Source organism: Patagioenas fasciata, chromosome 29 (genome assembly GCF_037038585.1).
Source record: "Patagioenas fasciata isolate bPatFas1 chromosome 29, bPatFas1.hap1, whole genome shotgun sequence".
Classification (NCBI taxonomy): Eukaryota; Metazoa; Chordata; class Aves; order Columbiformes; family Columbidae; genus Patagioenas; species Patagioenas fasciata.
Window position 1 is genome coordinate 5,489,651 of NC_092548.1, and position 26,454 is coordinate 5,516,104.

Below are 26,454 nucleotides of genomic sequence, written 5' to 3' on the forward strand. Positions count from 1 at the left end.
TCCACAATGGTCTCTCCCATCCCCCCCACACATCCCAATGGTTTCTCCCACCCGCCCCCGTTACCCCGACAACGGCCGCTTCGCGCATGCGCCTTCGCAGCCCCGCCCTCCCTTGGCCACGCCCCCCATCGGCCCCGCCCACCTCCTCGCAGGTCCTGTCAGGGCGATAGTGAACGCCACTCAACCCCCTCCGCCACTCCTTTATCTCCATTTAATATCGCGATAATTCCATTCCGCTACATAGAGGGGTGAGATGGATGTGGAAGGGTCGGTTTGGGGTGGGGGCTGTCGGTGGGGGGGGTTTTTTGCGGGGGGGTTAAACGCGCTGCCACACTGAGCGGGCAGGACCTGGCGCTGAGGGGGCGGAGGAGCCAAGATGGCGGCGGCGGCGGGAAGCGGGAAAGCGGCGTGAGGGACCGGGGGGTCCCCCCGGTTATTGGGGGCGACGAGAGGAGGAGGAGGAGGAGAAGCGGCCATGGCGGAGGAGAAGAAGGCCAAGCCCAGCCCCACGCAGCTGCCGGCGGAATCGCTGCGCGCCATGGCCGAGGCGCTGGGGCTGGGGGTGGCCGAGGACACCTGCCAGCTGCTGGCTGAGGAGGCGACCTACCGGCTCAAGGAGGTGGCCCAGGTGGGGACGGGGGACGGGGTGGGGGGTGTTGGGGACACCCCTGGGGGCTGGGGAGGCGTTGGGGATACCCCTGGGGTCGGGGGGGGACAAGGGGATGTGAGCTGGTAGAGAGTGGTGATGGGGAAGGGGACCTGGGGGACAGCAGGGTGACCGTGGAAAAAGGGTTTAGTTTATGTACTATGAGGGTGTAATTGATCAACATGGATGTATGGGTAGATGTAGATATATATATATATAGTATGTACAGCCATAACATCCTGAGAACGCCCCGTGTTGTCTGATCTGGGAAGCTAAGCAGGGTCGGCCCCGGTCGGTACTTGGATGGGAGACCTTGAAGGCAAAGGGGACCTGGGTGGGTTATGAGGGTGGTCAGTAGGTCAGAGAGGTTCTCCTGCTCTTTTATTCTACCTTTAATAAGGGATTTAATTCAGGTACTATCAGGATATACTTGGGGAACATGTATATAGACATACATATATGTATTTATATATAAAAGCTTTATTTTGTCTGATGTGGGAAGCTGAGCAGGGTCGGCCCCGGTCAGTACTTGGATGGGAGACCATGAAGGCAAAGGGGACCTGGGTGGGTTATGAGGGTGGTCAGTAGGTCAGGGAGGTTTTCCTGCCCTTCTATTCTACCCTTAATAAGGGGTTTAATTGAGATACCATCAGGATATACTTGGGGAACATATATAAAGATGTATATATATATTTCTATGTAAAAGCACCATCTCATGTGGTCTGGGAAGCTAAGCAGGGTCAGCCCTGGTCAGTACTTGGATGGGAGACCTTGAAGATCAATGGGACCTGGTGGGGGGTTAATTAGAAGGTTCAAGAACAGGGACCTGCTGGTTATCAATTAATGGACATGGGGATGGGGACTATGGGGGGGACACAGGGACTAAAACTTTAGGGTGACCCCCCCTCAACCTCCACAAATTTGGAGGGGGGGGTGGGCATCACCCCCAAATTACACAGTGATGTGACCCAGAGGGACCCAAACCCCATAGATTTGGGGCACAAGGCGGGGGTGACAAACCCCCTTGTGATCCCCCCCAACCACCCTGTGAACCCCGAAACCCCCTTGTGACCCCCTTTTTATGCTCCCCCCCCCCCATCTCCCAAACCCCCCAAATTGGGTCCCCAGAAGGACCCAAATCCCCTAGATTTAGGGTGACAACCCCCCCAAACCCCCTTGTGACCCCAAAGCCCAAACTTCCCCTCCTAATCCCCAACTCCCTTGTGACCCCCAAAACCCCCCTGTACACCCCCTAAAACCCCCATTAACCCCCCCGTACCCTCATTTTATCCCCCCCCCCAATCCCCCAAGTTGGGTCCCCAGAGCAGCCCAAACCCCCCAGATTTAGGGCACAATGGGGGGGGCAACAACCCCCTTGTGACCCCCAAACCCCCTTGTGACCCCCAAACCCCCTGTACATTCCCCAAACCCCCTTGTGACCCCCAAAACCCCCCTGTACACCCCCCACTAACCCCCCCGTACCCCCTTTTTATCCCCCCCCAATCCCCCAAGTTGGGTCCCCAGAGGAACCCAAACCCCCCAGATTTAGGGCACAATGGGGGGGCAACAACCCCCCTGTACACCCCCCAAACCCCCTTGTGACCCCCAAACCCCCTTGTGATCCCCAAAAGCCCCCTGTACACCCCCCAAAAACCCCCCAAAAACCCCCTAGCCCCCCCCATACCCCTTTTTCCCCCCCCCAGGACGCCCTCAAATTCATGCACATGGGCAAACGCCGCAAACTGACCACGGGCGATGTCGACTTCGCTCTCAAGCTCAAAAACGTGGAGGTACCAGCACCCCCCCCTAAATTTAGGGGGGACCCCACCCCTTCATCTACAAGTTGGGGAGGTTTTGGGGTCCCCCTGACCCCCCGTTTCCCCCCTCCCAGCCCCTCTATGGCTTCCACGCGCCCGAGTTCATCCCGTTCCGCTACGCCAGCGGCGGGGGCCGCGAGTTGTATTTTTACGAGGAAAAAGAGGTGGAACTGAGTGACATCATCAACACGCCCCTCCCCCGCGTGCCCCTCGACGTCTGCCTCAAGGGTGGGGACCCCGCTTTGGGGTGAAATCCCGCGATTTTGGGTCTTTGGGGGGCTGTTTGTGGCCATTTATTGCCCTTTGGTGACGCCATTTTGGGTCTTGGGGGGGATTCTGGTGGCGCCGTTTCGAGGCGGTTTTGGGGTCAAATCCGCACGTCGTTCACTTTTTGTACAAAACGTAAGAATTTCGAGTGGTTTTGTTCATTATGTAATGAAATTGAGGCTAAAAAAAACTAAATTGGTGCCTTTTGGTTGCCTGAGGTGATTTTCCCGCCATTTTGTTCCCTGAGGTGATTCTGGCGCCGCCATTTTGAGGCAGTTTGGGGGTCTCTTTATTAACTGAGAATCCCCACATCAGTCACTTTTTGTTCAAAACTCAAGAATTCCAATTGTTTTTCTCCATTATATCATGAAATCGAGGCTAAAACTCCCAAAATTGGGACCATTTTGTTCCCTGAGGTGATTTTGGGGCCATTTTGAGCCCTGAGGTGATTTTCCCGCCATTTTGTTGCCTGAGGTGATTCTGGCGCCGCCATTTTGAGGCAGTTTTGGGGTCACTCTCTTAATTAAGAATCCTCACGTCCATCGCATTTTATACATTTTTCTCTATTATGTCATGAATTTGAGGCTAAAACTCCCAAAATTGGGGCCATTTTGTTCCCTGAGGTGATTTTGGGGCCATTTTGAGCCTTGAGGTGATTTTGGCGCCATTTTGTTCCCTGAGGTGATTCTGGCGCCGCCATTTTGAGGCAGTTTGGGGGTCACTCTATTGATTGAGAATCCTCACGTCCATTGCTTTTTATACATTTTCCTCTATTATATAACAAATTTGAGGCTAAAACTCCCAAAATTGGTGCCATTTTGTTCCCTGAGGTGATTTTGGTGCCATTTTGAGCCCTGAGGTGATTTTGGCGCCATTTTGTTCCCTGAGGTGATTCTGGCGCCGCCATTTTGAGGCAGTTTGGGGATCACTATTAATTGAGAATCCCCACATCAGTCACTTTTTGCGCAAAACTCACTAATTCCAAACATTTTTCTCCATTATATCATGAAATTGAGGCTAAAAACCCCAAAATTGGTGCCCCTTGGTGTCACCATTTTGTTCCCTGAGGTGATTTTGGCGCCATTTTGACCCCTGAGGTGATTTTGATGCCGCCATTTTGACCCCTGAGCTGATTCTGGTATCGAAACCTTTAACGTTTAATTACAAAATAACGCTTTTATCTTTTATAACCCCACTTTATTCACAGCCCATTGGCTCAGCATCGAGGGGGTGCAACCGGCGATCCCCGAAAATCCCCCCCCGGGTGAGTGACCCTATTGTCCCCTCAAGGGGGTTTTTTGGGGGGTTCTGACCCCCCTGTCCCCCCCCATATGGGGGTTTTTTGGGGGGTCTGACCCCCCTATCCCATCCATGGGGGGGTTTTGGGGGGTCTGACCCCCCTGTCCCACCCCATATGGGGGTTTTTTGGGGGGGTCTGACCCCCATTTTCCCCCCCAGCCCCCAAGGAGCAGCAGAAGGCCGAGGCCACCGAACCCCTCAAGGCCACCAAACCGGGGCAAGAGGAGGATGGGACCCCCAAGGGAAAGGGACATGGGGGGGCCCCCCCCGATGGAAAAGGTTTTGGGGGGGGGTCTGTGGGGTTTTTGAGGGGTTTGGGGGGGTTTTGGGGGGTCCCTGAGGTGTTTGGGGGAGTCAATGGGGGTTTGAGGGGGTTTCAATGGGGATTTGGGGGGGCCCTGGTGGGGGGGTCTATGGGGTTTTTGAGGTGTCCTTGGGGTGTTTGGGGGGGTCCTTGGGGGTTTGGGGGGAGTCAATGGGGGTTTTGGGGGGTCCTTAGGGGTTTGGGGATTCCCTGAGGAATTTGGGGGGGGTTCCCTGGGGGTTTGGGGGGTCCCTGGGATTTTGGGGGTTCCTTGGGGGGTTAATAGGGGGTCTATGGGGTTTGGGGGTCCCTGGGGGTGTTTGGGGGGTCAATAGGGGGTTTGAGGGAGTCTGTGGGGTTTGGGGTGTCCATGGGGGGTTTGGGGGTCCTTGGGGGGTTAACGGGGGGTCTATGGGGTTTGGGGGTCCCTGGGGGGTTAATGAGGGGTCTATGGGGTTTGGGGGTCCCTGGGGGGTTAATGGGGGGTCTGTGGGGTTTGGGGGTCCCTGGGGGGTTAACAGGGGGTCTGTGGGGTTTGGGGGTCCCTGGGGGGTTAATGAGGGGTCTATGGGGTTTGGGGGTCCCTGGGGGGTTAACAGGGGGTCTGTGGGGTTTGGGGGTCCCTGGGGGGTTAACAGGGGGTCTGTGGGGTTTGGGGGTCCCTGGGGCATTAAGGGGGGGTCTGTGGGGTTTGGGGGTCCTTGGGGGGTTAATGGGGGGCTCTGTGGGGTTTAGGGGTCCCTGGGGCATTAAGGGGGGGTCTGTGGGGTTTGGGGGTCCCTGGGGGGTTAATGGGGGGTCTATGGGGTTTGGGGGTCCCTGGGGGGTTAATGGGGGGCTCTGTGGGGTTTAGGGGTCCCTGGGGCATTAAGGGGGGGTCTGTGGGGTTTGGGGGTCCCTGGGGGGTTAATGGGGGTTTTTGGGGGGCTAATGGGGGGTTTGGAGGGGCTAACAGGGGGTCTGCGGGCCCATTATCGGGGAAGGAGACAGCGGGGGTTAACAGGGGTTTTGGGGGTGCTAATGGGGGTTTTTGGGGTGCTAATGGGGGTCTGGGGGTTGGTTCCCAGGGAAGGAGGCTGCGGGGTGCTAATGGGGGTTTTGGGGGTGCTAATGGGGGTTTTGGGGGGGGTAATGGGGTTTTGGGGGGTGCTAATGGGGGGTCTGCGGGTCCATTATCAGGGAAGGAGGCTGCGGGGTGCTAATGGGGGTTTTGGGGGTGCTAATGGGGGTTTTGGGGGTGCTAATGGGGGTTTTGGGGGTGCTAATGGGGTTTTTGGGGTGCTAACAGGGGGTCTGCGGGTCCATTACCAGGGAAGGAGGCTGTGGGGTGCTAATGGGGGTTTTGGGGGTGCTAATGGGGGATCTGGGTGTCCATTACCAGGGAAGGAGGCTGTGGGGTGCTAACGGGGGTTTTGGGGGTGCTAATGGGGTTTTTGGGGTGCTAACAGGGGGTCTGCGGGTCCATTACCAGGGAAGGAGGCTGTGGGGTGCTAATGGGGGGTTTTGGGGGTGCTAATGGGGGGTTTTGGGGGTGCGAATGGGGTTTTGGGGGTGCTAATGGGGAGTCTGGGGGTCCGTTATCGGGGAAGGAGGCTGCGGGGTGCTAACGGGGGTTTTGGGGGTGCTAATGGGGGTTTTGGGGGTGCTAACAGGGGTTTTTGGGGTGCTAATGGGGGATCTGGGGGTCCATTACCAGGGAAGGAGGCTGCGGGGTGCTAACGGGGGTTTTGGGGGTGCTAATGGGGTTTTTGGGGTGCTAATGGGGTTTTGGGGGTGCTAATGGGGGATCTGGGGGTCCATTATCAGGGAAGGAGGCTGCGGGGTGCTAACGGGGGTTTTGGGGGTGCTAACAGGGGTTTTGGGGGTGCTAATGGGGGTTTTGGGGGTGCTAATGGAGGGTCTGGGGGTCCATTACCAGGGAAGGAGGTGGCGGGGGGTTAATGGGGGTTTTTGGGGGTGCTAATGGGGTTTTGGGGGTGCTAATGGGGGATCTGGGGGTCCATTACCAGGGAAGGAGGCTGTGGGGTGCTAACGGGGGTTTTGGGGGTGCTAACAGGGGTTTTTGGGGTGCTAACGGGGGGTCTGGGGGTCCGTTCCAGGGAAGGAGGCGGCGGGCGTGCGGCTGAAGCCCCGTCGGGTGCACGAGCTGTCGGTGGAGCAGCAGCTCTACTACAAGGAGATCACCGAGGCCTGCGTGGGCTCCTGCGAGGCCAAGCGCGCTGTGAGTGGCCCCTGTCCCCCTGCATTGTCCCCCCTGTCACCCCCCGTGTCCCCCCTGTCACCCCCCATGTCCCTGCGTGGGCTCCTGCGAGGCCAAACGCGCTGTGAGTGGCCCCTGTCCCCCTGCATTGTCCCCCCTGTCACCCCCCATGGCACCCATGTCAACCCCATGTCCCTGCGTGGGCTCCTGCGAGGCCAAACGCGCTGTGAGTGGCCCCGTGTCCCCCCCCGTGTCCCCCCCTGTGTCCCCCCCCCGTGTTCCCCCCTGTCCCCCGCCTTGTCCCCCCTGTCACCCCCCGTGTCCCTGTGTGGGCTCCTGCGAGGCCAAACATGCTGTGAGTGTCCCCCCCCATTGTCCCCCCCTGTCACCCCCCCATTGTCCCCCCCTGTCACCCCCCGTGTCCCCCCTGTCACCCCCCGTGTCCCTGCGTGGGCTCCTGCGAGGCCAAACGCACTGTGAGTGGCCCCGTGTCCCCCCCTGTCCCCCGCCATGTCCCCCCTGTCCCCCCCCGTGTCCCTGCGTGGGCTCCTGCGAGGCCAAACGCACTGTGAGTGGCCCCGTGTCCCCCCCTGTCACCCTCCATGGCACCCATGTCACCCCCTGTGTCCCCCCTGTCACCCCCCATGGCACCCATGTCACCCCCCGTGTCCCTGTGTGGGCTCCTGCGAGGCCAAATGCGCTGTGAGTGTCCCCGTGTCCCCCCCTGTCACCCCCCGTGTCCCCCCTGTCACCCCCCCGTCACCCCCCGTGTCCCCCCTGTCACTCCCCATGGCACCCATGTCACCCCCCATGTCCCTGCGTGGGCTCCTGCGAGGCCAAATGTGCTGTGAGTGCCCCTCTGTCACCCCCCGTGTCCCCTCTGTCACCCCCCATGGCACCCATGTCACCCCGCATGTCCCTGCACGGGGTCCTGCGAGGCCAAATGCGCTATGAGTGGCACCCTGTGTCCCCTCCTGTCACCCCCTTGTCACCCCCTCCATGTCCCCCCGTGTCACCCCCATACCACCCATGTCCCCCTGTCACCCCCATCTCCCCCACATCCCCTCCATGTCCTCTCCCATGTCCCCATGTCCTCCCCCCCTGTCACCTCCCGTGTCCCCTCTCCCCAGCCTCATGTCCCCCTGTCACCTCCATGTCCTCCCCCAGGATGTCCCCTTATCCCCCGGGATGTCCCCAAGGTGTCCCCCGGCGTGTCCCCTTGTCCCCTGGGGTGTCCCCCAGGGTGTCCCCTTGTTCCCCAAGGTGTCCCCTTGTCTTCTGGGGTGTCCCCCAGAGTGTCCCCCCTGGTGTGTCCCCTTGTCCCCCAGGGTGTCCCCTTGTCCCCCGAGGTGTCCCCAGGGTGTCCCCTTGTCCCCCAAGGTGTCCCCTTGTCCCCCGGGGTGTCCCCCGGGGTGGACACCCCAGGGTGTCCCCTTGTCCCCCGAGGTGTCCCCAGGGTGTCCCCTTGTCCCCCGGGGTGTCCCCCCCGGGGTGTCCCCTTGTCCCCCGGGGTGTCCCCTTGTCCCCTGGGGTGTCCCCCGGGGTGTCCCCTTGTCCCCCAGGGTGTCCCCCTGGTGTGTCCCCTTGTCCCCCGGGGTGTCCCCCTGGTGTGTCCCCTTGTCCCCAGAGTGTCCCCTTGTCTTCTGGGGTGTCCCCCGGTGTGTCCCCTTGTCCCCTGGTTTGTCCCCAGTGGTGTCCCCCAGGGTATCCCCTTGTCCCCCGAGGTGTCTTCTCGTGCCCTGGGGTGTCCCCAGGATGTCCCCTTGTCCCCTGGATGTCCCTTGTCCCCCGCGGTGTCCCCTGTCCCCTAACACGTCCCCACGGGTGTCCCCTGTCCCCAGGAGGCCCTGCAGAGCATCGCCACCGACCCCGGCCTGTACCAGATGCTCCCACGCTTCAGCACCTTCATCTCCGAGGGGGTGAGTCCCCGTGTCCCCAAAGCGGGTGACACAGCGTCCCCCGGGCCGGTGACACTCGTCTCGTCCCCAAGGTGCGCGTGAACGTGGTGCAGAACAACCTGGCACTGCTCATCTACCTCATGCGCATGGTCAAGGCGCTCATGGACAACCCCACGCTCTACCTGGAGAAATACGTGAGTGTCACCTGTCCCCAACGTCACCGAGTGTCCCCAGTGTCCCCCCGTGTCCCCAGTGTCACCCTGTGTCCCCAACATCACCCTGTGTCCCACATCTGTCCCACAATGTCCCCCCAAATCCCTCCATGTCCCCTGATGGACAACCCCACGCTCTACCTGGAGAAATATGTGAGTGTCACCCCGTGTCCCCAGTGTCACCCCGTGTCCCCAACATCACCCTGTGTCCCACATCTGTCCCACAATGTCCCCCCAAATCCCTCCATGTCCCCTGATGGACAACCCCACGCTCTACCTGGAGAAATACGTGAGTGTCACCCTGTGTCCCCAGTGTCCCCCTGTGTCCCCCCGTGTCCCCAATGTCCCCCCATGTCCCCAGTGTCACCCTGTGTCCCATATATGTCCTCTAATGTCCCCCCAAATCCCCCTATGTCCCCTGATGGACAACCCCACGCTCTACCTGGAGAAATACGTGAGTGTCACCCTGTCCCAAATGTCCCCCTGTGTGTCCCCACATGTCCCACGTGTCCCCCTGTGTGTCCCCAGTGCCCCAGTGTTGCCAATGACCTCAATGTCCCCATGTCCCCGATGTCCCCAGTGTCTCCAGTGACCTTGATGTCCCTCATGTCCCATTCCCTGCAATGTCCCCACCGCCCCCCACACCCTCAAGGTCCCAGATGTCCCCGTCGCCCCCCACTGTCCCAGATGTCCCCGTCGCCCCCCACTGTCCCAGATGTCCCCACCGTCCCCAATGTCCCAAACGCCCCCATCGTCCCCCACCGTCCCCATTGTCCCCAACATCCCTGATGTCCCAGACCCCCCCCATTGCCCCCCATCGCCCCCCCACAACCCCACCATCCCCATTGTCCCTGTGTCCCCCAACGTCCCCCATGTCCCCATTGCCCCTGTCACCCCCATCGTCCCCAATGTCCCTGTGTCCCCATTGCCCCCGACGTCCCCAATGCCCCCCATGTCCCTCCACCGCCCCTCACTGCCTCCCATTGCCCCCCACATCCCCATCGCCCCCCATTGCCCCCCACACCCCATCACCCCCCACCGTCCCCATTGTCCTAAATGTCCCCGTCGCCCCCAACGTCCCCGTCGCCCCCAACGTCCCCGTCGCCCCCCGTCGCCCCCAACGTCCCCGTCGCCCCCCGTCGCCCCCAACGTCCCCGTCGCCCCCCTTCGCCCCCATTGCTCCCCAACGTCCCAAATATCCCCATTGCCCCCAATGTCCCCCATTGCCCCCCATTGTCCCCCTCGCCCCCAACGTCCCATTGTCCCACATCGCCGTCAATGTCCCCAGTGTCCCCGTCACCCCCATCGCCCTCAACGTCCCCAACGTCCCCATTGTCCCCCTCGTCCCCAACGTCCCCATTGTCCCCCTCGCCCCCAACGTCCCATTGTCCCACATCGCCCTCAATGTCCCCAGTGTCCCCGTCACCCCCATCGCCCTCAACGTCCCCAACGTCCCCATTGTCCCCCTCGTCCCCAACGTCCCCATTGTCCCCCTCGCCCCCAACGTCCCATTGTCCCCCTCGCCCTCAACATCCCCAATGTCCCCGTCACCCCCATTGCCCCCCCTCGTCCCCAACGTCCCCATTGCCCCCCCTCGTCCCCAACGTCCCCCTCCTCCCCAACGTCCCCATTGTCCCACATCACCCTCAATGTCCCCAATGTCCCCGTCACCCTCATCGCCCCCAACGTCCCAAATGTCCCCCTCGCCCCCAATGTCCCAAATGTCCCCCTCGCCCCCATCGTCCCCCTCGCCCCCAAGGTCCCATTGTCCCCATTGCCCCCCATCGTCCCCAACGTCCCCACACCCCCATCATCCCCAACCTCCCTTTGTCCCTGTCGCCCCCACCATCCCCATTGCCCCCAGCGTCCCCATTGCCCCCATTACCCCCAGCGTCCCCAACGTCCCCATTGCCCCCCATCGTCCCCAACGTCCCCATTGCCCCTCATCGTCCCCACACCCCCATCATCCCCAACCTCCCTTTGTCCTCGTCGCCCCCATCATCCCCATTGCCCCCCATTACCCCCAACGTCCCCATTGCCCCCCATTGTCCCCATTGCCCCCCATCGTCCCCACACCCCCATCATCCCCAACCTCCCTTTGTCCCCATTGCCCCCACCGTCCCCATTGCCCCCCATCGTCCCCAACGTCCCCATTGCCCCTCATCGTCCTCACACCCCCATCATCCCCAACCTCCCTTTGTCCCCGTTGCCCCCACCGTCCCCATTGCCCCCATTACCCCCAGCGTCCCCTTGTCCCCAACGTCCCCATTGCCCCCCATCATCCCCAACGTCCCCATTGCCCCACATTGTCCCCAACGTCCCCATTGCCCCTCATCGTCCCCACACCCCCATCATCCCCAACCTCCCTTTGTCCCTGTTGCCCCCACCGTCCCCATTGCCCCCATTACCCCCAGTGTCCCCGATGTCCCCAACGTCCCCATTGCCCCCCATTGTCCCCATTGCCCCCCATCGTCCCCACACCCTCATCATCCCCAACCTCCCTTTGTCCCCATCGCCCCCGACGTCCCCAACCTCCCTTTGTCCCCGTCACCCCCACCATCCCCAATGCCCCCATTATCCCCAGCGTCCCAACGTCCCCATCGCCCTCATCATCCCCACACCCCCATCATCCCCAACCTCCCTTTGTCCCCATCGACCCCACCATCCCCATCGCCCCCACCATCCCCATTGCCCCCATCGCCCCCGATGTCCCCAACGTCCCCGATGTCCCCGTTGTCCCCAGCTGCACGAGCTGATCCCGGCCGTCATGACGTGCATCGTGAGCCGCCAGCTCTGCCTGCGCCCGGACGTCGACAACCACTGGGCCCTGCGCGACTTCGCCGCGCGCCTGGTGGCGCAGCTCTGCAAGAACTTCAGCACCACCACCAACAACGTGCAGCCCCGCGTCGCCAAGACCTTCACCAAGGTGTGGGGCAGCCTATGGGGCAGCTTATGGGGCGGGTTATGGGGTTATGGGGCAGGTTATGGGGTTATGGGGCCATGGGGCTCATGGCGCAGCTCTGCAAGAACTTCAGCACCACCACCACCAACGTGCAGCCCCGCGTGGCCAAGACCTTCACCAAGGTGTGGGGCAGCCTATGGGGCGGGTTATGGGGTTATGGGGCAGGTTATGGGGTAGGTTATGGGGTTATGGGGTAGGTTCTGGGGTTATGGGGCTGTGGGGCTGGTGGCGCAGCTCTGCAAGAACTTCAGCACCACCACCAACAACGTGCAGCCCCGCGTCGCCAAGACCTTCACCAAGGTGTGGGGCAGCCTATGGGGCAGCTTATGGGGCGGGTTATGGGGTTATGGGGCAGGTTATGGGGTTATGGGGCCATGGGGCTCATGGCACAGCTCTGCAAGAACTTCAGCACCACCACCACCAACGTGCAGCCCCGCGTGGCCAAGACCTTCACCAAGGTGTGGGGCAGCCTATGGGGCAGCCTATGGGGTGGGTTATGGGGCGGGTTGTGGGGCTATGGGGTAGGTTATGAGGCGGGTTATGGGGTTATGGGGTTATAGGGCAGGTTATGGGGTTATGGGGCCATGGGGCTCATGGCACAGCCCTGCAAGAACTTCAGCACCACCACCACCAACGTGCAGCCCCGCATGGCCAAGACCTTCACCAAGGTGTGGGGCGGCCTATGGGGCAGGTTGTGGGGTTATGCGGTAGGTTATGGGGCAGGTTATGGGGCGGGTTATGGGGTGGGTTCTGGGGTTATGGGACCGTGGGGCTCATGGCACAGCCCTGCAAGAACTTCAGCACCACCACCACCAACGTGCAGCCCCGCATGGCCAAGACCTTCACCAAGGTGTGGGGCAGCCTATGGGGCAGCCTATGGGGTGGGTTATGGTGTTATGGGGCAGGTTATAGGGTGGGTTATGGGGTAGGTTTTGGGGTTATGGGACCATGGGGCTCATGGCGCAGCTCTGCAAGAACTTCAGCACCACAGGTGGCCATGACTTTCACCAAGGTGTGGGGCAGCCTGTGGGGATGTGGGGCTGGATGTGGGGTGGGATGAAGGTCAGGATGTGGGTCAGGACTGGGCACTGTGGGGCAGATATGGGGCAGACCTGTGGGGCAGATCTGTGGGTCGGGATATGGGAATGTGGGGGAGATATGGTTCAGATCTATGGGTCAGGATATGGGGATGTGGGGGAGATATGGTTCAGATCTATGGGTCAGGATATGGGGATGTGGGGGAGATATGGTTCAGATCTATGGGTCAGGATGTGGGTCAGATCTGTGGGTCAGGATATGGGGATGTGGGGGATATATGGTTCAGATCTATGGGTCAGGATGTGGGGCAGATATGGGTCAGGTGTGTGGGTCAGCCCCATGGCTCAGGACATGGGGATGTGGGTCAGGACTGGGCACTGTGGGGCAGACCTGTGGGTCAGATCTGTGGGTCGGGATATGGGGATGTGGGGGAGATACGGTTCAGATCTATGGGTCAGGTGTGTGGGTCAGCCCAGTGGGTCAGGACATGGGGATGTGGGTCAGACTGGGCACTATGGGGCAGACATGTGGGTCAGATCTGTGGGTCAGCCCCATGGCTCAGGACATGGGGATGCGGGTCAGGGTGTGGGTCAGGACTGGGCACTGTGTGGCAGATATGGGTCAGATCTGTGGGTCAGGATATGGGGATGTGGGGGAGATATGTTTCAGATCTATGGGTCAGATCTGTGGGTCAGCCCCATGGCTCAGGACGTGGGGATGTGGGTCAGGACTGGGCACTGTGGGTCCGATATGGTTCAGATCTGTGGGTCAGCCCCATGGCTCAGGATGTGGGGCAGATATGGGTCAGGGTGTGGGTCAGGACTGGGCACTGTGCGGCAGATATGGGTCAGGATATGGGTCAGGATATGGGGATGTGGGGGAGATATGGGTCAGATCTGTGGGTCAGATCTGTGGGTCAGGACATGGGGATGTGGGTCAGGACTGGGCACTGTGGGTCCGATATGGTTCAGATCTGTGGGTCAGCCCCATGGCTCAGGATGTGGGGCAGGTATGGCTCAGGTTGTGGGGCAGCCCCATAGATTCCCCCATTGTCTCCGCAGAGCTGGGTGGACGACAAGACCCCCTGGACAACGCGTTACGGCTCCATCGCGGGGCTGGCGGAGCTGGGCCCTGACGTGAGTGTCCCCAATGTCCCCAATGTGTCCCCAACACCCACAGCCACCCCACAGTGTCACATCTCCTCAATGGTCACCTTAATGTCCCCCAAATGTCCCTTTAATATCCCCCTCACTGTCCCCTTAATGTCCCTCAATGTCCCCCCAGCATTCCCTCAATGTCCCCTTAATGTCCCCTCAATGTCCCCCCAGCATTCCCTCAATGTCCCCTTAATGTTCTCTTAATGTCCCCCAGTGTCCCTTCAATGTCCTCTTAATGTCCTCTTATTGTCACCTTAATGCCCCCCCATGTCCCTTTAATATCCCCTTCAGCATCCCCTCAATGTCCCCTCTGTGTCCCCTTAATGTCACCTCATTGTCCCCCTAATGTCCCCTCAATATGTCTTTAATGTCCTCTTAATGTCCCCTCAATGTGTCTTTAATGTCCTCTTAATGTTACTTTAATGTCCCCTTAATGTCCCCCCAATATCCCTTCAGTATCCCCTTAATGTCCCCTCTGTGTCCCCTTAATGTCACCTCAGTGTCCCCATAATGTCCCCTCAATGTGTCTTTAATGCCCTCTTAATGTCCCCTCAGTGTCCCCTTAATATTCTCTTCATATCCCCTCAATGTCCCTTCAATGCGCCTTAGTGTCACCTTAATGTCCCTTCAATGCGCCTTAGTGTCACCTTAATGTCCCCCCAATGTCCCTTTAATATCCCCATCAATGTCCTCTTATTGTCACCTTAATGTCCCACCATGTCCCTTTAATATCCCCCTCAGTGTCCCCTTAATGTCCCTCAATGTCCCCTTAATGTCTTCTTATTGTCACCTCAACGTCCCCCCAATGTCCCCTTAATGTTCTCTTAATGTCCCCCCAGTGTCCCCTTATTGTCACCTTAATGTCCCTTTAATATCCTCCTCAATGTCCTCTTAATGTCCCTCAATGTCCCCCCAACATTCCCTCAATGTCCTCTTAACGTTCCCTCAATGTCCCCCCAATGTTCCCTCGATGTCCCCTTAATGTTCTCTTAATGTCCCCCAATGTCCCTTCAGTGTCCTCTTAATGTCCTCTTATTGTCACCTTAATGCCCCCCATGTCCCTTTAATATCCCCTTCAGCATCCCCTCAATGTCCCCTTAATGTCCCTCAATGTCCCCTTAATGTCCTCTTATTGTCACCTTAATGTCCCCCCATGTCCCTTTAATATTCTCTTAATGTCCCCCAACATTCCCTCAATGTGTCCCCGATGTCCCCAATGTCCCCTCAGGTGATCAAGACGCTGATCCTGCCGCGGCTGCAGGTGGAGGGCGAGCGCATCCGGAACATTCTGGAGGGTCCGGTCGTCAGCAACATCGACAAGATCGGGGCCGACCACGTGCAAACGCTGCTGCTGGTACCGGGGACATGGGGACACCGTGGGGACACAGAATCGCCTCAAAATGGCGCCGGAATCGCCTCAAAATGGCGCCGGAATCGCCTCAAAATGGCGCCAGAATCAATCAGTCAATCGCCTCAAAATGGCGCCAGAATCAATCAGTCAATCGCCTCAAAATGGCGCTGGAATTGCCTCAAAATGGGGCCAGAATCAATCGCCTCAAAATGGCGCCGGAATTGCCTCAAAATGGCGCCAGAATCAATCAGTCAATCGCCTCAAAATGGCACCAAAATCGCCTCAAAATGGCGCGAGAATCAATCAGTCAATCGCCTCAAAATGGCGCCAGAATCAATCAGTCAATCGCCTCAAAATGGCGCCAGAATCAATCAGTCAATCGCCTCAAAATGGCGCCAGAATCAATGGCCTCAAAATGGCACCGGAATCGCCTCAAAATGGCACCGGAATCGCCTCAAGATGGCGCCAGAATTGCCTCAAAATGGTGCCAGAATCAATGGCCTCAAAATGGCGCCGGAATCGCCTCAAAATGGCAACAAAATCACCTCAAAATGGTGCCAGAATCAATCGCCTCAAGATGGCGCCGGAATTGCCTCAAAATGGCACCAAAATCACCTCAAAATGGAGCCAGAATCAATCAGTCAATCGCCTCAAAATGGTGCCAGAATCTATCAATCAATTGCCTCAAAATGGCGCCAGAATCGATCAATCGATGGCCTCAAGATGGCGCCAGAATCACCTCAAAATACAAAATGGCGCCACCAAAATTGCCTCAAAATACAAAATGGCGCCAAAACCTTCTCGAAACTCAAAATGGCGGCACCAAAATGGCCTCAAACCTCAAAATGGCGCCAAAACCACCTCAAAATGGCGCCAAAACCACCTCAAAATGGCGCCAAAATCGCCTCAGAACTCAAAATGGCGCCAAAATCGCCTCAAAGCACAAAATGGCGCCAAAATCGCCTCAAAGCACAAAATGGCGCCAAAATCGCCTCAAAGCACAAAATGGCGCCAAAATCGCCTCAGAACTCAAAATGGCGCCAAAACCGCCTCGAAACTCAAAATGGCGGCACCAAAATGGCCTCAAACCTCAAAATGGCGCCAGAATCACCTCAGAACACAAAATTGCGCCAAAATGGCCTCAAAGCACAAAATGGCGGCACCGGGGCCATTTGAGGCTTTTCCACCCAAAACTGTGATTGTGTGGGGCTGGAGGGGACACCCGGGGCTGGTTTTGTGTCCCCATTGTCACCTCATGTCCCCCCTATGTCCCCCCATGTCCCCATTGTCACCTCTTGTCCCCCCATGTCCCCATTGTCATCTCATGTTCCCCCCATGTTCCCCCCATGTCCCCATTGTCACCCTGTGGCCCCCCCATTGTCCCCTTGTGTCCCCCATTGTCCCCCTGTGGCCCTGGTGTCCCCCTATTGTCCCCCTGTGTCCCCATTGTCACCTCATGTCCCCCCATCTCCCCCCCATGTCCCCATTGTCACCCTATTGTCCCCCTGTGTCCCCATTGTCACCTCATGTCCCCCCACGTCCCCATTGTCCCCTCACGTCCCTCTGTGTCCCCCCCATTGTCCCCCCATTGTCCCCCCATGTCCCCATTGTCCCCTCACGTCCCTCTGTGTCCCCCCCATTGTCCCCCCATGTCCCCATTGTCCCCTCACGTCCCTCTGTGTCCCCCCCATTGTCCCCCCATTGTCCCCCAATGTCCCCATTGTCCCCTCACGTCCCTCTGTGTCCCCCCCATTGTCCCCCCCATTGTCCCCCCATTGTCCCCCCATTGTCCCCCCATGTCCCCATTGTCCCCTCACGTCCCTCTGTGTCCCCCCCATTGTCCCCCCATTGTCCCCCAATGTCCCCATTGTCCCCTCACGTCCCTCTGTGTCCCCCCCATTGTCCCCCCCATTGTCCCCCCATTGTCCCCCCATTGTCCCCCCATTGTCCCCCAATGTCCCCATTGTCCCCTCACGTCCCTCTGTGTCCCCCACATTGTCCCCCCATTGTCCCCCCATGTCCCCATTGTCCCCTCACATCCCTCTGTGTCCCCCCCATTGTCCCCCCCATTGTCCCCCCCATTGTCCCCCCCATTGTCCCCCCATGTCCCCATTGTCCCCTCACGTCCCTCTGTGTCCCCCCCATTGTCCCCCCATTGTCCCCCCATTGTCCCCCCATTGTCCCCCCATTGTCTCCCCATGTCCCTGTTGTCCCCTCACGTCCCTCTGTGTCCCCCCCATTGTCCCCCCATTGTCCCCCCCATTGTCCCCCCCATGTCCCCATTGTCCCCCCACGTCCCTCTGTGTCCCCCCATTTCCCCATTGTCCCCTCTGTGTCCCCCTCATTGTCCCCCCACGTCCCCATTGTCCCCCCACGTCCCCACTGTCCCCCCATGTCCCCACAGAACCAACCGATGCTCTTGCTGTGATTCTTGACCCAAACCTCTTGATTCTTCGGGGCTGGGGGGGACACCGGGGGCTGGTTTGGTGTCCCCATTGTCCCCCCATGTCCCCATTGTCCCCTCATTGTCCCCATTGTCCCCACAGAAGCACTGCGCCCCCGTGCTGGCCAAGGTGCGGCCCCCCCCGGACACCCCCGACTCCTACAAGAGCGACTTCGGCTTCCTGGGGGCCACCCTGTGCGCCCACGTCGTCAAGGCCCGGGCACAGGCGGCCATGCAGGCCCAGCAGGTCAACAGGACCACCCTGACCATCACACAGGTGACACGGAGACCTGGGGGGACATTTGGGGACATTTGGGGACACTGGGGGGTGACAAGGGGGGGACACGTTGAGCCGCACACATGTGATGAACCCCGGGCACAGGAGGCCATGCAGGCCCAGCAGGTCAACAGGACCACCCTGACCATCACACAGGTGACAATGGGACCTGGGGACACTGGGGGGGACATGGGGACACTGGGGGGGACGTGGGGTGACATTTGGGGACATTTGGGGACACTGGGGGGTGACAAGGGGGGGACACGTTGAGCCGCACACACGTGGTGAACCCCGGGCACAGGCGGCCATGCAGGCCCAGCAGGTCAACAGGACCACCCTGACCATCACACTGGTGACAATGGGACCTGGGGACACTGCGGGGGACGTGGGGTGACATTTGGGGACAGTTGGGGACACCAAGGGGCTGATATGGGGGGGACACGTTGAGCCGCACACACGTGGTGAAGGCCCAGGCGCAGGAAGCCATGCAGGACCACCCTGAGCATCACACAGGTGACAATGGGACCTGGGGACACTGGGGGGGACATGGGGACACTGGGGGGGATGTGGGGTGACATTTGGGGACATTTGGGGACACTGGGGGGTGACAAGGGGGGGACACGTTGAGCCGCACACACGTGATGAACCCCGGGCACAGGAGGCCATGCAGGCCCAGCAGGTCAACAGGACCACCCTGACCATCACACCGGTGACAATGGGGACATAGGGACACTGGGGGGGACATGGGGACACTGGGGGGGACGTGGGGTGACATTTGGGGACATTTGGGGGGTGACAAGGTGGGGACACGTTGAGCCGCACACACGTGATGAACCCCGGGTGCAGGAGGCCATGCAGGCCCAGCAGGTCAACAGGACCACCCTGACCATCACACAGGTGACAATGGGACCTGGGGACACTGGGGGGGACATGGGGACACTGGGGGGGACGTGGGGGGACATTTGGGGACACTGGGGGGTGACAAGGGGGGACACGTTGAGCCGCACACACGTGGTGAACCCCAGGCACAGGAGGCCATGCAGGCCCAGCAGGTCAACAGGACCACCCTGACCATCACGCAGGTGACAATGGGACATGGGGACACTGGGGGGGACGTGGGGACACTGGGGGGGATGTGGGGTGACATTTGGGGACACTGGGGGGCGATATGGGGGGGACACGTTGAGCCGCACACACGTGGTGAACCCCGGGCACAGGAGGCCATGCAGGCCCAGCAGGTCAACAGGACCACCCTGACCATCACACCGGTGACAATGGGACATGGGGACACTGGGGGGGACGTGGGGACACTGGGGGGGACGTGGGGTGACATTTGGGGACATTTGGGGACACTGGGGGGTGACAAGGGGGGACACGTTGAGCCGCACACACGTGGTGAAGGCCCAGGCGCAGGAAGCCATGCAGGACCACCCTGAGCATCACACCGGTGACAATGGGACCTGGGGACACTGGGGGGGACGTGGGGACACTGCGGGGGACGTGGGGTGACATTTGGGGACACTGGGGGGCGATATGGGGGGGACACGTTGAGCCGCACACACGTGGTGAACCCCGGGCACAGGAGGCCATGCAGGCCCAGCAGGTCAACAGGACCACCCTGACCATCACACAGGTGACACGGGGACGTGGGGACACTGGGGGGGACATGGGGTGACATTTGGTGACATTTGGGGACACTGGGGGGCGATATGGGGGGGACACGTTGAGCCGCACACACGTGGTGAACCCCGGGCACAGGCGGCCATGCAGGCCCAGCAGGTCAACAGGACCACCCTGACCATCACACAGGTGACAATGGGACATGGGGACACTGGGGGGGACGTGGGGTGACATTTGGGGACACTGGGGGGCGATATGGGGGGGACACGTTGAGCCGCACACACGTGGTGAACCCCGGGCACAGGAGGCCATGCAGGCCCAGCAGGTCAACAGGACCACCCTGAGCATCACACAGGTGACACGGGGACATGGGGACACTGGGGGGGACGTGGGGTGACATTTGGGGACATTTGGGGACACTGGGGGGTGACAAGGGGGGACACGTTGAGCCGCACACACGTGGTGAAGGCCCAGGCGCAGGAAGCCATGCAGGACCACCCTGACCATCACACAGGTGATAATGGGACATGGGGACACTTGGGGGGACGTGGGGACACTGCGGGGGACGTGGGGTGACATTTGGGGACATTTGGGGACACTGGGGGGCTGATATGGGGGGGACACGTTGAGCCGCACACACGTGGTGAAGGCCCAGCAGGTCAACAGGACCACCCTGACCATCACACAGGTGACAATGGGGACACTTTGGGGACACAGGAGGATGTGGGGTGACATTTGGGGACATTTGGGGACACAGGGAGGGGACACGTTGCTCTGGGCCCACGTGGTGAAGACCCCACAGAAGCATTGAGCAGGTGGGACTGGGGACACTGGGGGGGACATGGGGGGACAAGGTGATGTGGAGGTGGCATTGAGGGGACACTAAGGTGACATTGGGGGAACGTTAAGGTGACGATGAGGGGACATGAAAGAGCCCCATTGTCCCCTTACTGTCCTGTTGTCACCACTGTGCCCTCGCTGTCCCCATTGTCCCAAATGTCCCCATACCCCCATTGTCCCCTCACTGTCCTGTTGTCACCGCTGTCCCCATTGCCCCCTCACTGCCCCATTGTCCCCAATGTCCCCTCACTGTCCCAAATGTCCTCATACCCCCATTGTCCCCTCATTGTCCCCATGTCCCCTCACTGCCCCCATGTCCCCTCACTGCCCCATTGTCCCCATATCCCCTCACTGTCCTGTCCCCATTGTCCCCAATGTCCCCTCACTGTCCCCAGTGTCCCCATTGCCCCCATTGTCCCCTCACTCTCCCAATGTCCCCATTGCCCCCAGTGTCCCCATTGCCCCCAATGTCCCCTCACTGCCCCCATTGCCCCCATTGCCCCCATTGTCCCCACTGCCCCCATTGTCCCCTCACTCTCCCAATGTCCCCATTGCCCCCAATGTCCCCATGCCCCCAATGTCCCCTCACTGTCCCCAATGTCCCCTCACTGTCCCCAATGTCCCCACTGCCCCCATTGTCCCCTCACTCTCCCAATGTCCCCATTGCCCCCAATGTCCCCATGCCCCCAATGTCCCCTCACTGTCCCCAATGTCCCCTCACTGTCCCCATTGCCCCCATTGTCCCCTCACTCTCCCAATGTCCCCATTGCCCCCATTGTCCCCTCTCTCTCCCAGTGTCCCCATTGCCCCCATTGTCCCCTCACTCTCCCAATGTCCCCATTGCCCCCAATGTCCTCAGTGTCCCCTCACTGTCCCCATGCCCCCAATGTCCCCTCACTGTCCCCATTGCCCCCATTGTCCCCTCAATGTCCCCATTGCCCCCAATGTCCCCATTGCCCCCATTGTCCCCTCAATGTCCCCATTGCCCCCAATGTCCCCATTGCCCCCATTGTCCCCTCAATGTCCCCATTGCCCCCATTGTCCCCTCACTGTCCCCATTGTCCCCGCAGCCCCGGCCCACGTTGACCTTGACCCAGGCCCCCCAAGCTCAGGGGGGTCCCCCCGCCCGGGTCCCCCCCCCCGGCATCATCAAGGTCCCCGGCGCCATCACCCTGCCCGTCATGTCCCGCCCGGCCACGCCCACCCAGCCCTCCCCTCCCCCCACCAAGTTCATCGTCATGTCCTCGGCATCGGGGACCAGCGCCTCGCAGCAGGTACGGGGGACACGGGGACATCTGGGGACATCGTGGGGACAGGGGGACATTGGGGATAATGGGGACATTGGGGATAATGGGGGGATATGGGGACAGGGGGGCATCATGGGGACAGGGGGACATGGGGAATAATGGGATATGGGGACAGGGGGACATTGGGGATAAGGGGGACATTGGGGATAAGGGGGGGATATGGGGACAGGGGGACTTCGTGGGGACAGGGGGACATGGGGCATAATGGGGGGATATGGGGACATTGGGGATAAGGGGGGGATATGGGGACAGGGGGACATTGGGGATAATGGGGGGATCTGGGGACAGGGGGACATGGGGCATAATGGGGGGACAGGGGGACATTGGGGATAATGGGGACATTGGGGATAATGGGGGGATATGGGGACAGAGGGACATCTGGGGACATCGTGGGGACAGGGGGACATGGGGCATAACGGGGGGATATGGGGATAATGGGGGGACATGGGGACAAGGGGACATGGGGCATAATGGGGGGACAGGGGGACATTGGGGATAATGGGGACATTGGGGATAATGGGGACATTGGGGATAATGGGGGGATGTGGGGACAGAGGGACATCTGGGGACATTGTGGGGACAGGGGGACATGGGGCATAACGGGGGGATATGGGGATAATGGGGGGACATGGGGACAAGGGGACATGGGGCATAATATGGGGACAGGGGGACATTGGGGATAATGGGGACATTGGGGATAATGGGGGGATATGGGGACAGGGGGACATCTGGGGACATCGTGGGGACAGGGGGACATGGGGCATAACGGGGGGATATGGGGATAATGGGGGGACATGGGGACAAGGGGACATGGGGCATAATATGGGGACAGGGGGACATTGGGGATAATGGGGACATTGGGGATAATGGGGGGATATGGGGACAGGGGGACATCTGGGGACATCGTGGGGACAGGGGGACATGGGGCATAACGGGGGGATATGGGGACATTGGGGATAAGGGGGGGATATGGGGACAGGGGGACATTGGGGCTAATGGGGGGATATGGGGACAGGGGGACATCTGGGGACATTGTGGGGACAGGGGGACATGGGGACACACAGGGGACATGGGAGAGATGGAGGAACACAGGGGGACATGGGACATGGGGGGGACATAGAGGGGAAATGGGGACATGGGGAGGGAGGGGACACGTTGCCCCAATGTCCCCAACATTCCCATGTGTCCTAATTGTTCGCCACGTCCCCATGTCTGTCCCCCTGTCCCCAATATCCCCCTGTCCCCTTGTCCCCCTGTCCCCATATCCCCCTGTCCCCATGTCTGTCCCCATGTCCCCAATATCCTCAATATTCCCCTGTCCCCAAATTCCCCTGTCCCCAATATCCCCACATCCCCCTGTCCCCATGTCTGTCCCCCTGTCCCCATATCCCCAATATCCTCCTGTCCCTATGTCCCCAATATCCCCCATGTCCCCCTGTCCCCAATATCCCCCTGTCTGTCCCCCTGTCTGTCCCCCTGTCCCCAATATCCTCCTGTCCCCAATATCCTCCTGTCCCCTTGTCCCCGTATCCCCCTGTCCCCATGTCTGTCCCCCTGTCCCCAATATCCCCCATGTCCCTATGTCCCCAATATCCCCCTGTCCCCGTCTGTCCCCCTGTCTGTCCCCCTGTCCCCAATATCCTCCTGTCCCCATGTCTGTCCCCCATGTCCCCAATATCCCCCATGTCCCCAATATTCCCTATGTTCCCCTGTCCCTATGTCCCCAATATCCTCTTGTCCCCATGTCCCCTTGTCCCCATATCCCCCTGTCCCCATGTCTGTCCCCATGTCCCCTTGTCCCCACATCCCCCTGTCCCCATGTCTGCCCCCCTGTCCCCAATATCCTCCTGTCCCCATGTCCCCATATCCCCCTGTCCCCATGTCTGTCCCCCTGTCCCCATATCCCCAATATTCCCCCTGTCCCCAATATTCCCCATGTCCCCATATCCCCCTGTCCCCTTGTCCCCATATACCCAATATCCCCATGTCCCCATATCCCCCTGTCTGTCCCCCTGTCCCCAATGTCCCCATGTCCCCCCGTCTGTCCCCGTGTCCCAGGTGATCACGTTCAGCACCAGCCCAGCTCCCGCCGCCACCTCCCCGGTCACCACCAGTGTCCCCAGTGTCCCCAGCGTGCAGCCCGTGGTCAAACTGGTATCGGCCGCCCCCACCGTCCCCAGTGCCACCGTCACCGGTGTCCCCGGCGTCCCCGGCAGCGTCCAGAAGTACATCGTGGTGTCCCTGCCCCCCGCCGGGGACACCAAGGCCCCCCCCGGTCCCCAACTGTCCCCCCCCGCCCCCGCTGTCCCCTCCCCCGCTGGGGACAGCCCCCAACCCCCCCCCGGCACCAGGAGCAACGGGGGGGTGGCCCAGTCCCCCCAGTCTGCCCAGTGACACCGGGGTCCCCAATGTCCCCTGGGGTCCCTGTGTCCCCACCAGTGTCCCCTGGGGGCCCTGTGACCCCCCCAGTGTCACCAGCGTCCCCCATTGTCCCCCCAGTCTGCCCAGTGACACCGGGGTCCCCAATGTCCCCTGGGGTCCCTATGTCCCCACCAGTGTCCCCTGGGGTCCCTGTGACCCCCACCCAGTGTCACCAGCGTCCCCCATTGTCCCCCCAGTCTGCCCAGTGACACCGGGGTCCCCAATGTCCCCTGGGGTCCCTGTGTCCCCACCAGTGTCCCCTGGGGGCCCTGTGACCCCCCCGGTGTCACCAGCGTCCCCCATTGTCCCCCCAGTCTGCCCAGTGACACCGGGGTCCCCAATGTCCCCTGGGGTCCCAGTGTCCCCACCAGTGTCCCCTGGGGTCCCTGTGACCCCCCCCGGTGTCACCAGCGTCCCCCATTGTCCCCCCAGTCTGCCCAGTGACACCGGGGTCCCCAATGTCCCCTGGGGTCCCTGTGTCCCCCCCAGTGTCCTCCCAGTGACACCAGTGTCCCCATATGACCCCCAGTGTCCCCTGGGGTCCCCCCAGTCTGCCCAGTGACACCAGTGTCTCCCAGTGTCCCCCCAGTCTGCCCAGTAACACTGAGGTCCCCGATGTCCCCTGGGGTCCCTGTGTCCCCCCCAGTGTCCTCCCAGTGACACCAGTGTCCCCATATGACCCCCAGTGTCCCCTGGGGTCCCCCCAGTCTGCCCAGTGACACTGGGGTCCCCTGGTGTCCCCCCCATTCTGCCCAGTGACACCAGTGTCTCCCAGTGTCCCCCCAGTCTGCCCAGTAACACTGAGGTCCCCAATGTCCCCTGGGGTCCCTGTGTCCCCCCCAGTGACACCAGTGTCTCCCAGTGTTCCCCCCAGTCTGCCCAGTAACACTGAGGTCCCCGATGTCCCCTGGGGTCCCTGTGTCCCCCCCAGTGTCCTCCCAGTGACACCAGTGTCCCCATATGACCCCCAGTGTCCCCTGGGGTCCCCCCAGTCTGCCCAGTGACACCAGTGTCTCCCAGTGTCCCCCCAGTCTGCCCAGTAACACTGAGGTCCCCAATGTCCCCTGGGGTCCCTGTGTCCCCCCCAGTGACCCCCCCAGTCTGCCCAGTGACACCAGTGTCTCCCAGTGTCCCCCCAGTCTGCCCAGTAACACTGAGGTCCCCAATGTCCTCTGGGGTCCCTGTGTCCCCCCCAGTGACCCCCCCAGTCTGCCCAGTGACACCAGTGTCTCCCAGTGTCCCCCCCAGTCTGCCCAGTAACACTGAGGTCCCTGATGTCCCCTGGGGTCCCTGTGTCCCCCCCAGTGTCCTCCCAGTGACACCAGTGTCCCCTGGGGTCCCCCCATTCTGCCCAGTGACACCAGTGTCTCCCAGTGTCCCCCCAGTCTGCCCAGTAACACTGAGGTCCCCAATGTCCCCTGGGGTCCCTGTGTCCCCCCCAGTGACACCAGTGTCTCCCACTGTCCCCCCCAGTCTGCCCAGTAACACTGAGGTCCCCAATGTCCTCTGGGGTTCCTGTGTCCCCCCCAGTGTCCTCCCAGTGACACCAGTGTCCCCATATGACCCCCAGTGTCCCCTGGGGTCCCCCCATTCTGCCCAGTGACACCAGTGTCTCCCAGTGTCCCCCCAGTCTGCCCAGTAACACTGAGGTCCCCAATGTCCTCTGGGGTCCCTGTGTCCCCCCCAGTGACACCCCCAGTCTGCCCAGTGACACCAGTGTCTCCCAGTGTCCCCCCAGTCTGCCCAGTAACACTAAGGTCCCCAATGTCCCCTGGGGTCCCTGTGTCCCCCCTAGTGTCCTCCCAGTGACACCAGTGTCCCCATATGACCCCCAGTGTCCCCTGGGGTCCCCCCAGTCTGCCCAGTGACACCAGTGTCCCCTGGTGTCCCCCCCAGTGTCCTGGGACCCCTTGGGGTGCCCCCCACCCCGGGAACTACATGTGACCACCTGTATATAACCAATAAACTCCCAGTTCAGCCCAGTGCCTCCCAGTTCATTCCAGTCCCCCCCAGTTCCTCCCAGTGTCCCCCAGTTCATCCCAGTCCCCCCCACTGCTCCCCAGTCCCCCCCAGTTCCTCCCAGTGTCCCCCAGTTCATCCCAGTCCCCCCCACTGCTCCCCAGTCCCCCCAGTTCCTCCCAGTGCCTCCCAGTTCATCCCAGTCGCCCCCACTGCTCCCCAGTTCATCCCAGTTCATCCTAATGCTCCCCAGTCCTTTCCAGTCCCAGTTCCTCCCAGTGTGTCCCAGTGACTCCCAGCACCCCCCAGTCCCTCCCAATCCCTCCCAGTTCATCCCAATGCCCCCAGTTCCTCCCAGTTCATCCCAGTCCCCCTCACTGCTCCCCAGTGCCTCCCAGTGCCCCCCAGTTCATCCCAATGCCTTCCAGTTCATCCC

At 60.8% G+C, this 26,454-nt stretch overlaps 1 protein-coding gene across 1 annotated transcript; it reads left to right on the top strand.

Moving 5' to 3' along the window:
• The first annotated feature begins 345 nt into the window (after positions 1 to 345).
• TAF6 (TATA-box binding protein associated factor 6) lies at positions 346 to 26,041 on the top strand. The gene is made up of 14 exons (XM_065859117.2): positions 346 to 628; positions 2,350 to 2,436; positions 2,538 to 2,691; positions 3,938 to 3,994; positions 4,189 to 4,308; positions 6,433 to 6,554; positions 8,375 to 8,452; positions 8,524 to 8,625; positions 11,387 to 11,569; positions 13,705 to 13,779; positions 15,029 to 15,154; positions 17,698 to 17,871; positions 21,402 to 21,605; positions 23,697 to 26,041. The coding sequence occupies exons 1-14, from the start codon at positions 476 to 478 to the stop codon at positions 24,030 to 24,032; spliced, it is 1,971 nt and encodes a 656-aa protein (XP_065715189.1). The 5' UTR covers positions 346 to 475; the 3' UTR covers positions 24,033 to 26,041.
• Positions 26,042 to 26,454: the final 413 nt, after the last annotated feature.